This window comes from Cygnus atratus, chromosome 3 (assembly GCF_013377495.2).
Source record: "Cygnus atratus isolate AKBS03 ecotype Queensland, Australia chromosome 3, CAtr_DNAZoo_HiC_assembly, whole genome shotgun sequence".
NCBI classification, from domain to species: Eukaryota; Metazoa; Chordata; class Aves; order Anseriformes; family Anatidae; genus Cygnus; species Cygnus atratus.
Genome location: NC_066364.1, coordinates 3,397,665 through 3,410,004, shown reverse-complemented (window position 1 = coordinate 3,410,004; position 12,340 = coordinate 3,397,665). Strand labels below are relative to the sequence as shown.

The 12,340-nt window shown below is 49.4% G+C and overlaps 1 protein-coding gene across 1 annotated transcript; it reads left to right on the top strand.

Annotated features, from left to right (window-relative positions):
- The first annotated feature begins 487 nt into the window (after positions 1-487).
- Positions 488-10,350, top strand: FAM167A (family with sequence similarity 167 member A). The gene is made up of 2 exons (XM_035563698.1): positions 488-859; positions 10,087-10,350. Exons 1-2 carry the CDS (start codon positions 488-490, stop codon positions 10,348-10,350), a joined length of 636 nt encoding a protein of 211 aa, XP_035419591.1.
- Positions 10,351-12,340: the final 1,990 nt, after the last annotated feature.

Here is a 12,340-nt window from a genome sequence, read left to right as displayed (position 1 = left end):
GTGGTGCCCACAGACAGCCTGACCCCCAGCAATAGCCAGAGCACGTCGGGTTGTGTGACGCAGCCTCAGAAGGGTCTGTGAACGTTTCCTGGCTTCATTGGCAACCTTATCACAGCCCCTTAAGATCGGAGGTGCAGGTTACCAGAGCTTCCCGTAAAGCCTGTCTGTTCCTGCCCCAAAAGCAAGGCAGAGAGCTGGGATGAGGTAACACTCCCCAGGAGCACCTTGGCACCCTGCCTTTCCCAAAGCCCACGCGCTGCAAGAGCCGCCTCTCCCTCCTTGCTCCCTTTTCCTTCTCAAAGTGGAAACCAACCCTCTGCTTCTCTTCTAGGTGTCCGTCCAACCTCGGCGTGGTGCCTGAACAGGATTTTTCTTTTGAGAAGCCACTTCGGGCACGTTGCAGTGAGTTGGTCTGGCCTTGAGGGCTTCCCACCCCCGTCCCTGACCCGTGGCAGCCCACCCCTATGCCGTTGGACTCCCGGGGAGGATGTCTCTGCCTAAAATCCAAATAGAAGAGGCGCTGGACAGCACGGATGGCGGCTCTGGAGGTGCCGTTCCTCCTGATGATCACCTGAGGAGCCTCAAGGCCTTGACGGAGAAGCTGAGGCTGGAAACCAGGCGCCCGTCCTACTTGGAGTGGAAGGCAAAGCTGGAGGAGCAGGCATGGAAGAGCCCCCAGCCAGCTGGTGAGGAGGACGGGAATGAGGCCAAAAAGGGCCCAGAGGAGACTGTCCCTCTGAGAAAGGTGCAGCTGCACCTCAACGGGAGCCCTCCCCAGGACAAGGTGACTCTTACCTCAGGGAAAATAGGCGGCTTTGAGAGCATCGACGAGGCTTTGACGTGGCTCCGGAAGGAACTGGTAAGTGGTTTCCTGCCCCTGGTAGATAGCACTCTTTATTTTCAAGGGAAAAGAATGAGGGGGAAACAAGAAGCTCCTTGTTCCCACCTGCCTTCAGCCCCGGGTGAAAAAGCAACCTGCAGTCATTGCATGGCTGGCAGGAGCAGCCCGGGGAAGGGAAAGGTGAACGACAGAGTGCCCATGGCCTCAGAGAAGGAACCAGGTCCATCTCAGAGTCCTTGCTGGGATCCAGCAGGCCAAAGCAATACAGTAACTTGCATTAGTTAGGAGTTTTTAGCAGTTTTCTCCCTCTCCTGCTTCTCTAATTATGCTTCAGATGAATACAGCAGGTTCATTTTACCCTTGCTGGATTTATGCTTGTTGGATTTACCCTTGTTGACTGTGGCCATCAGTGGTTTAGGAGCTCCCTCAGTGGGACATTGCATACAGACCACCATTTAACAAGCATTAGCAGATCTAACTTCCAAGTGATTGCCCAATTCCCCCCCTTTTCTTTTCTTTTCTTTTCTTTTCTTTTCTTTTCTTTTCTTTTCTTTTCTTTTCTTTTTTCTTTTTTTTCCTTTCCTTTCCTTTCCTTTCCTTTCCTTTCCTTTCCTTTCCTTTCCTTTCCTTTCCTTTCCTTTCCTTTCCTTTCCTTTCCTTTCCTTTCCTTTCCTTTCCTTTCCTTTCCTTTCCTTCCCTTCCCTTCCCTTCCCTTCCCTTCCCTTCCCTTCCCTTCCCTTCCCTTCCCTTCCCTTCCCTTCCCTTCCCTTTTCTTTCCTTTTTTTTTTTTTTTAAACTCATAATATTCTGTAAGTCTTGTGGTAACCATCTTTCCCCAAATCATTTCTTCATTGCGGGACAATGGCAGAGCCTGATCACAGACCCTTCCTCAGCCAACTCGCACACGTTCATCATCTGTCGAGTCCTCCTTCATTAGACACTGCTCCACATTTTTGTCATCCTCCTGCCTCAGACATGCACCCCGTCTTACACATATCTTTATTTCTGGTTGATACAAGCCACCAGACAGAAGGAATGGAGACCTACCTTCCCATACAAAGGGGAGGACATGGCTGGGGTGGGCCAGGCCTATGCACAGTCTTCTCTGACCTGCTCCGTGCAGTTCATCGGGAGGGAAAAATGCTGTTAACCATGTTTCACAGGGAAGAAGACAAGATACAAATTCTACACATATGCTAGGAAAATAATCAGAGCCAGGGTGAGGGCACTGGAAGCTCAGCTTTCATGCGCTGTGCTGCTGTCATGGTCCTAGGCCCGGCCTGCTAGCACTGACCCAAGCAGCTCCCAGCCCAGCTCAGGAATCAGTATGACCTGGGGATAATTCCCTGCAGGAAGCATGGATGCATCATTTATGGAGCCAAGGAAGGCCAACAGGATGGAAGGTAGGATTGGGACAGCTGTTTTTGGGGTTGGAGAGTGGGCCCTGGGCCCCCTGCTCCTACAAAAGTAGGAGCAAGCAGAGACAGACAGCACTTCCTAGTGATCCTTCCCTTCTGGACTGAAAATGAAAAAGGAAGGAAAAAAAATCCTTATTATTTGGCCCACGTGACTGGAAACTGGATACAACTGATTTCACGTGACTCCGTTTCTGTTGCCAAATTGGATGTTTGCCTGTGATTGCCAACAGTATTTGCAACTGTTTGGACGGCGGTGATATTTGCAATGGGGTCCCTGAGGGCTGGGAAAGCACGTGTGGTTCAGACGCAGTCGTGAAAATGTTCCTGGGCAAATCCTTTGCTTTTGATAAGCACCAAAGTCTTTGAGGAAAAGCTGCCCATGCAGAACAGTGAATAATATTTATTTTAAAAGTCTCTGTGTCTTCTATGCCAAAGAATATTTATTCAACAACTTTTTTGTTTTTCTTGCTGTACTTGCCAACTGGATTGATCTCTAAAGGAGTTATTTACAGAAGTGGTCTTGAAAATCAGTTTTGGTGGCTCAGATGTCTCTCAGGTCCATAGCTCTTGGAAAACAAGAGCAGCACTTTCAGAAATCCAGGACTATTACAAAGAGTTTTGAGGTGATCTCCTAAAATCACTCGGTGCTCTGGAGAATATCAGCTCCTGATCTCAGAGCTGAGCCTGGGTCCATGCTTGCATCTGTGATGAATTCTCATATTCACAGAGGGCTTGATGTAAAACCCAAGTCTCAAGATGCCCAAAGACAGTAAGGAACAGATTTGTCTTTCTTAAAGACCCAGATTTTAAAGGGTTTGGTTTGTTCTTGGTCTCCTGCCCAAAGTATAAATTGTCTTACAGTCTACCCTTTAGACTAGGGTGTGGTATATAAACCATCATCTGATGAAAATTAAAAGTTTAAATTGAGGAAGAAAAAGGGCAAAGCAAACCCTAATTGTTCCTCACTTTCCATTTTCCTGTCTCTTAATTATACCAGTCTTTACTGGATCTGGACGTGACTCATGTAATTTAGAACAATTTCCCCAAAAGACAGAACATGTATTTGACTGACCACACAGCTTAATAGCTATGTTGGAGGCACTATTGCTGGGTTAGAGCTGCCAGCGAACAGTGAGAACACAGCACGGCCATCGCTTCACAGGGTGCTGGAACAAAAAGATGCATTTCACATTGCATTTCAAGGATGAAGCCCGGTTTCTTTTGAAATAAACGAACAAGCTTCCTTTCATCCCTACACAGCCAGGATTTTTCCTTGTTTACCACCATTTCATGATAGCAAAGTGAACAGGAAGATTTAAGAACAGGGTACGGCTATGGTTATGCAGAGTTTCTACATCTGCTTAAGGCAGGATCCAAGGCCAGAAAGTGCAGCATCCTTCAGACAAGAGCCTGCTCGGGGCAGCCAGGCAGGGCTCCAGCACCCATCCCTCGGTTATGGTCGCCCTCAGTGGGCGATAAAGCCTTCTGGTCTGGTTTAACGTCAGAGACCACAAACCTGGGCACAGCACCAGCCCTGCCACAAGCAGCCTGGTGCAGACACAGCCACAGAGCATAGCAGGAGGGAGACCATCTACATCAGCACCAACACTGCCAGGGCTCTTCCCTGGCTATTGGGACCAGTCCCGAGCTGCGGCTCCCTGGTAACTCGCAAACCAAACCTAGAGTTGCTTGGGTCACTGTTGGTTTTTGGAGTCAAAGCTGTGCCAGGAGGCACGCTGACAACGCAAGAGAGGGTGGCCAAGGTTCTGGCCCTGTTTACTCTACTGTTATGGACAGAGACAGCATGAGCATCTGGGCAGCTTTCTTAACAGCATACAAAAAGGATCCAGTAGTTGCAGCTGGGGGGAAATCCGCTTCTGCCATGCCGTCCTCCACCACAGGCTGAATTCTCCCTCACTCTATGCAGTCCTCCAAGAGGAGTCAATTTAGATTATTCTAAATTAGTTCATCTAAAGGGCAAAAGCAATGCATGCCCAGGACACAGGTACACCACTGCCTGTGCCCTTACAGAACAAAATGAAGCAGAGCAGAGCGTAGCTCCATCACTCACACTGTGCAATCCTCATCACAGCTACCAGCACATTTAGGCAGGGCTGTTTTGTTAGCATGGCCACGGCATGGTTTTGACTTGTACCATTAGCACCCTGCCAAACCGTTAGAGCTTCAGGAGCATGCACATGCAGGAGACCATCCCCAACAAGCGGTTTGTATTAGAACACCCAGTTCTGGAAGCAAAGTGAATTTAATAGCACGTGTATGCCCAGGTTTCCCCTTAGCCATGGTGTTACAAGTAAAGCTACCTGCTAAACCTGAAGCATTACTTCCAGTTCCCCAAACAGAAGTCATCCAACACTGCAGGGAATTTGTCCCTGTGTGTCCAGACTCTGCTCTGGTTCGGGTTCAGCCAGGTCCAGGCTCCTCACGTTCAGAAGGGAAGCCAAGGACAAGCCCAAGGTCTTACTGTGCATCTGCTGCTCGTGATATTTCTCCCCAGGTGACCAGTCCTGGGGCCTGATTCTGCACCTTGCACACGAAGGCCTAGCCCTGTTTTTTAGGTCTGCATATGCCCACCGAGCTCCAGCCAGCCACGTCAGCTGGGACCTGCTGAGAATCTGGCCTTGGGAAGCTGATTTATTCAGACATGCAAATTCCTGCTCTTGTTTTTGTGCTGCGAGGCTCTGTGTAGGTGTACGAGCAAATTGCAGCACTCAGCATGTGTTGAACTGCCTGGGGGCTGGAACATTTCCCTTCCTAACTCCTCCTGCCTCCTCTTTGCCTTTGCACTGTCAAATGCGCCTGCTCATCATCAATGCTGAAAGTAAGACCACCACCAGCCAGGGTATGGTGAAAGACCCAGGGATCGGAATGGTCAGGCTGTATTTTCTTCTTTGTTTTTGGCCTGTCAAGACAGATTTTTACAAGTTCTAAAACTGAGCCTTCAAAGTGCTTTTTTTCCCTAAATGTGTGGCAAGTAATTAAAGGACAAAACTCCACCATAAACTGGGATGCCTTCGGACAGTTCTGACTGCGGTGTGGTAGGAAAGCTTGTTTTCCTTCTCAAATTCACCAACATTTTCACACTGAAATCAGAGGCGTGTGAACCAGTATGCAGGAAAGATTTTTGAAAAGGGACCTGAAAGTCAGATGCTCTCTCCATTGGTGTCTCCATTTCAGATCAATTTGTCTTCCTCATCAAGAGCAATAGGACTTGGCAATATGCTTTACAAAGCTCCTGCTATTATTTCCATTTTTGACACTGATATTGGTTGAGCAAGTGCTTAAGTGATTTTAAATGTCGGTGTGGCACCAAAACACTCTTGCCACGAGCGTCATTCCAGATTGCTGTGTGAGTTTTGGGAGGTGGGGGAGAAAGAGGAGGAATCTAGAGGATGGATTTAGCGATGGAGCCTGGTCTGCATTGGAAATCCTGTGCTACATAACAGGTCCAGGAAGGATTTGTCAATATTTGTAATTCAAGCAGTGAAAGGACTCGTGCACATGCACTGAAGCAATGCCATCGCTACTGTTAAATTGCTGGAATTTGGGCAGTTTGGGCATTTACACAGAGCAGAACCATCCCCAGGGGGCAGTTTGGGTGCAGCCATCCTTTTTTAGAGAGTGGAGGGTTTTCAGGGGTGGATATGGATTTGTGCATGTGGCAGAGATGGAACTGCAGCTCTAAGAAACACTGTACTCCTCTGTGTAAGTCCACATCTAAGTCCCTGTGTTCACCTCATTCGGATGCTGAGCTGCCAGGCTTTTCCTCTGGCTGTGGGCTTTCTCTTAGACATACCATTACCAGTCCTGGATGCATTTTAGTGCCACTTCATTCAACAAAAAACAGGTAACTACGTCCCTCATGAAAGGTAAGATGAAGATTTTGAGGGACTCTACACAGTCTAAACTCAATACTGAAAAAAGGTGAGATTTGTGACCCATGCCAGGTCCTACATGTGTTAGCTAAAGCATCTGGGCTTTATTTGGGGTTGTGTAATCCGCAGGCATCACAAAAACACCTTGTTTTGGGCTGTGGGTTGCACCACAAGGGCGTGAGCATCTAAAATTAGCTGCAGCAGGGTGGCATCCGAGCACCTTTGAAGATGAAGCCTCAAACCTAAACACAGACTTACCCGACTTCTCTGAAGTGTTTGGCAAGGGTCTGATGGCTGAGCTCTGCTTGGATCCAAGTGGCTGCACCCGGTTTCACTTTCTTTTGATCTTTTGGAAATAAAAAGTACGAACCCTGGGGAAGCAACCGCTTCTCCACAGATCACCACCCTGAGCTTCATGGAGCACAGGCTGGGACCCTGTCCATGGAACATTTCTCTTCTGGGATGAAGTCCCAAGGAGCTCCACACCACCTCCATGCCGTGGGGGGTCTCTGCTGCTAATTCCCCCCATAGTGACACAGCAGGTGCACCAACGGCAATGGGAACATTGATGATTTTCCTGTCTGTGACCATAGACAGTCCATGGTTGGGAAAACTTGGAGAAAAGTCCAGGCTGCATCTAGTTATTTGGGCTAAGCCACCTAGACTGGACAAGAATGAATCCAAAACTTTCTCTCCGTCCCCCATTTTAACATCCCCAGTAGACTCAAAGGCACAATCCAAATAGAAAATCCTTCCTGGGGTCAAAAGACGTGCCCATTCACACGTCTGCAGTCCAGCTTTGTGATTCAGTCTATTCATTGCAGTAGGTCCTCTGCCAGGAAGGACTGGGTTTGGTTCCCCATCCCAGCCGGGAAGTTCGAACCACCAGCCTGTCCATCCCCGTGTCCAGCCATGCAGCTCGTTGTCTGCTGGAGAAGGGCAGAAAAGAGGCAGGGGAAGGTTTGTTAAATAGAGGTTTGTGCAAAATAAAAGATGTACAGGAGGCTGTTCCTGTATTTGGCATGCAAGACCTTGAAGCAAAATGCATGGCTGCTGCCGGGAGTGCCCTGTGGGCTCTTCCAGGACGTTGCACAGAGTTTGTGGGATCACACTGCCATCCCACACAGACAAATTGGGACACTGAGATATGCTGCAGTAGCCCTGTGGGTGAGCTGTGTAAACCAACAACCCACAGCTTCCTGCAGTACAGCTCCTGTAATCCCGTTGGGTCTTTCCAGGAAGCCTTGGGGAGCTTTGCTGACCCGACCATGCTCCTTTCCAAAAGAGATCCTTAACCATTTCTGGGAAAGCGTGCACATTGACTGCTTGTCCCTGCTTCCCTGCAGAGCCCCAAAGCACAGCCTGCAAGGGCTGCGTCTAGAACGATAATTTCTGCTCATCTGGGGTGATCGGTGCAGGTGGGTGTTGATTTTGCCCCGTGCAGCATTACCCTGCCATACAGGAGGGCCAGCGGTCCACATGGATATGGAAGAGGCTGGTTTAGCAAACACCAGGGGTACCAGGTATGGTGGAGGAAAGGGAGACCAGAGACTGAGCACCTGAAGGACAAAGCTGGGAGTCCACTCACCACAACCCAGGTGGCCTTGTCTGTCAACTTGCACAAAAGCAAAACGGCTTCTTAGAAAAGCATAGAAAGCAAGAACAGGTCAAAAGAGGGAAATTGGCTTGCAAGAGGGAAATAGCAATCTCCAAGTCCTTTCCCTCTCCACAAAGGTCTCCTAATTCATTTTTTAAACCCCCCCCCCTTTTTTTTTTAATCCCACATTCCTCAAAACCTCTGATGAAAGCATTTGTTGACTTTTCTCATGTAGCTTGATAAACCGACAAGAAATACTGACCAAGGGTCAGTTCAATAACATCTGCGATCGCCTTCCTGATAAAATGTCAAGTCACAGCATTCATTGTGAAACAGGGAAAGATAACACTAATAAGATAACACTAATACAATTTTTTTTTTCATTGCAACTCGTGGGAGAAGAAAAGCCTACCGAGTGGCATTGCTCTGCTGGGGGCAAGGAAACAGTGGGTTGAGGTTTTTTGTTTGTTTTTTTTTTTGAAGAGGGTAAATTGCCACAACCCCACCAACTATTCAAGAGGGAAGTTCAGTCTGGGATTTGTAGGAAGGTGACTTAATCCTCTGCAGGCAACGGACCCCAAATGCTAGCTGAGAGCACCAAGCAAGGTCCTCCACGGTGCCTCCGTGGGGCAGGAGTGAGAAGAGCCTTGCTTGGTTCGGATTAATTTACATTATATTAATGCCAGCCCTTGCCTTGGGCTCTGAGCATCAGAAATGTCTTGTGCAGAAACACTAGGGCCACCTGTGGAGCATCCTGAGCTGAATTTTGCCTCCGCCCTTCATCTCTGCAGTTTTGTGCTCCAGACACTACCCCAGGAATAAATTTACCCCTTGCTCGTCATCTGTACTCATAAACTAAGCAGCTGGTTTTCAGGCCTGGAGGCAGACTGGTACGGTCTGGCTGTGTCCAGGCTGTTAAAATCCAGGCACAGTGGCTGTATCCCAAATGCCTGCTGAGGATGAATCCCCCCAAGTTACCTCCTGAGGGGTGCCTGTGGGGAATTTCTTAGGGCTGTGTGCGTTGGCCTCTGCTCAAAGGATGCCAGGACCGTGCTCGCAGCTGAGTGGAGAGAAAGGTTCTGTGGCCATGCACAATTTAACATATTAATATATATGTAGCCTGGGTCTGCTTCTGAACTTCTCGTTCAAACCACAGGGAGCTAAGAAGAACAAAAAGAAAACCAAAAACGTAACCAAAAATAAACACACAATCAGGAATCCTTGGTACCAACGGGCTCCTTCTCATGCTGGTTCATGTCCTGGGATGGAGGCGACATCAAGGAAAGGGTCAGGGCATCACACGGGGGCAGCTGGAGGACAGTTTTCCGGCCTGTGCTGCTCCCTCCTTGTCTCCAGTAGAGATTCAAGCCTCAAGGTTCACCAAGCACTGCTTGGCTTCTCTCCCACCACTCCCTTTTCTTTGTGGCTTTTGAGGTTTGCTGCTTTTCTGCGAGGAGGGATGTGGGGTGAGAAGTGGGGCTTGTCTGCTTGGCGTCTGCCGGCTTCTGTTCCCCAGGTAAAGGCTGATGCTCGCTGTGAATCTCGCCAAGTGATCGCCTCCTTCCTTCACCACTCCCAATGTCTGGTGGCAACGAGTCTTCTGCTTAATTATGAGTTGGAATTTAAAAAAAAAATAATGATAATAATAATAAAAAAATCCATTTCCTTTCATCACTTCTGAATCTTCCACCTTTCAAACTTAGGTGCCAGGGGAGGAAAAAACCCTCCGAAATATTTAGCTCGTTAGCCTGCAGGGTGCTTGTTCTCTGTCCCATGGGGACCGTGGGGGCCCCATCCTGAGATCTGCTGCCAGCCCGCGAGATAAGCCACGGGGGATGTGGGAAGCCGCGCTCCCCGCTGTCACGAACCAGCCCTGATTTATGCAGGCTGGAAACCCGTGCCAAGTAGTTGGGGATCGGTTCTCTGGGGTTCTTTTAATTGCTCCTTTCCACCTCTAATTGCTGATTCTCACTGTGGCTGCTCCCTTACGAGCAAGATTAATTCGGGCTTTGCTTAAGGCTGAGAGGGAAGCTCTGAAGCCTGCACTGACTGATACCCAAACCATCAACCTTGGTGTGCTGGCTTTAATTCCATTTTCTCAGTTCTTCCAGAAAGCTGACCAGGCACAGAATGCTAGCAATTCACCATCCTGAGCTCATATTTGACTGGGATGCATTGCACGGAAGACCCTTGCCTCCATCCCAGTCCTTTGCAGTGGGGTAGCACCTCTGGCCATGTTACGTTTCCCATGATTTGGTGCAGGCAGCACCCTGAGGAATGCATGCAGTGCCCTTGCTGATGCCTTCTTCCCTCCCCTCCCTCCATCTTGCGTTTCAGGCAGAAATGCGCCTGCAGGACCAGCAGCTGGCCAGGCAGCTCATGCGCCTCCGCAGCGACATCAACAAGCTGAAGATCGAGCAGACCTGCCACCTCCACCAGCGCATGCTCAACGACGCCACGTACGAGCTGGAGGAGCGGGACGAGCTCTCCGACCTCTTCTGCGACTTCCCTCTCGTCAACTCCTTCAGCCTCTCCACGCCGCTCAAGCTCATCGGGGTCACCAAGATGAACATCAACTCGCGCCGGTTCTCGCTGTGCTGAAGGGGGGCAGAAGAGGGAAGGATGGGGGAGAAGGAGAAAGGATTGGGCAGTGCCAGGGCTCTCCCTGCCTGATGGCTGGGCACAAAGAGGTCTCGGAGGGGCAGAGGGGACGGGAGCAAGCAGGGAACACACGCCTGGTCTTGGTGGCATAAGGAGCAGCAGAGCACAGTGCTGGGATGGCTCAGAGATGCCCGTTGAGAAGACAGGACCTGCAGGAAGCACAGAGCATCTGAACCCAGCTTGGGCAGTTAGCCTGCTCTTTTGCAAAGTCCCTTCTCCTCCTTCTCCTCTCCCTGCAGTAGCAAAGAGGTGGACACCTCTTCAGTACGGTTGTACTCAGAAGTCAGAGGGGAGGTTCAAAGATCAGCCAGAAAGCAAGGCAAAAATCCCCTTTCCCATCCCTTTTCCTCCTCCCAGGCTAGAGCTGTCTTCAGAAAATGTCACTCCCCTCCCTGGATGTCTCCTGAGACATCAATCCTCTGCCTCTGAAGGCCCAGGCACGGGGTCTTTGGGGCTGTTTTAGACGAAAAGATGGTTTCCAGTGGAAAGGAGCCCTCCCAGCAGGTGAGAGATGGTGGATTAAATGGTTTGCAGCCCCAAAGGTGGTGAGATGTGCTTGTTGACGTGCTCCATTGAGTCCAGTGTACTCTAGCATAATTTTGTCTGTGGTATGGATTATGGATGGATCGTGGACCTATTTATACAGAGACTCCTTCTGGCCAGAAGTCACCTGTGTGCCCTAGAATTTCTACCCAGAGCAATATTTGTTCCTGATCCCACTGTCAGCCTTGGCCACAAGACTCATGTGGCTAGCTCCAACAGCAGTAAGGCAACGGAGGGAGTTTACACCCGGGACATCCCGCATCAGAGAAACCACCCAAGGCTGACATTCTCCTCCCAGCAGCAGCACCAGCAAATCCTGGGTCCTTTGTAGCAACACACATCCATCGGAGAAGGGACCTCTGAGAGGAAAAAAAGGACTTTTGTGTAATGAGGGTGAAGTGCGACTACAAATTAAAGGGAGAAACATTGCTGCAACGAGCTGCCCTCACTCTGCTTTGGACCTGCAGCCATCACAGGGGGATTCCCTCCCGTCCTGGCAGTGTGTAGGGTGGGTGCTGTGTTTTCTGCCTTTCAGTGCATGAGGACAGCGGGCAGAGCCCCCTGTGGTCTAACCCAGCAGGGGCAGGGACACAAGGGGCTTAGCCACGGCAGCTCCTGGCACCCGAGACAGCCTGTCCAGGGGGAGCGTGGCTGCCTCGAGGCTCTCCCTCCTGTTCCAACACTTCTGACCATGCCAGAGCCCAGCTCTGCTCTTCTCAGCATGCCAGAGCAGCTCGGTGACACCTCCTGCTCCAGTGTATGGCTTGCTGAGAGGTATTTGGGGGCAGCAGAGCTGTAGCTATACTAATAGTTTAATCAGTGTTGTGCCTAAACTTGGAGACTTTTACTGCCCAGGTAATGAAGGTTTAATAGGGTTGTGGCCAGACTGCCAGTTGGCCTCGGGATTGTGATGCCATTTAGTTTACTAGTAGAGAAATAGCCTTATTTCCCCATGGACATTTTGGGAAAAAAAAAAAATCATTAAAATTCTTCTTTGTTTACTTTTTTAATAAAAAAAATCTATTCATGTCCCATGTTGATTTTCAGAGGCATTTTCGATCAAAAGATGGCAACGACAGCATTTCAGCAAAAATAATGCCTTGGAAGAGAGGGACTGGTTCTCTCTAGGATAATCTAGAGTCAAATATAGAGGGGTCCTGCCTTTGGGCTCTTATCTGGCAGCTGAATGCCAGGGGTTAGTACAAGCACAGTCTTAGGAGGTCATTATATGTGGCGTTAGAGATATCAGACGTCTGGGTTCCAGACATGTATTTTCTGCATTAAGTGGGATGAGGATGGTTATAAACTGCCAGCTGTTCATCGAAATGCACAATTTTTTTAATTATAAAATGATGTCTGTATTGATTCCTGCCTCTGGTCTCTCGTT

Bases quoted from the DNA above. Each gene is read 5' to 3' on its own strand.
- FAM167A (XM_035563698.1), top strand. From the start codon at position 488: ATGTCTCTGCCTAAAATCCAAATAGAAGAGGCGCTGGACAGCACGGAT. The intron at 860-10,086 runs GTAAGTGGTTTC...CTTGCGTTTCAG, and splicing joins CGTGGCTCCGGAAGGAACTG to GCAGAAATGCGCCTGCAGGA.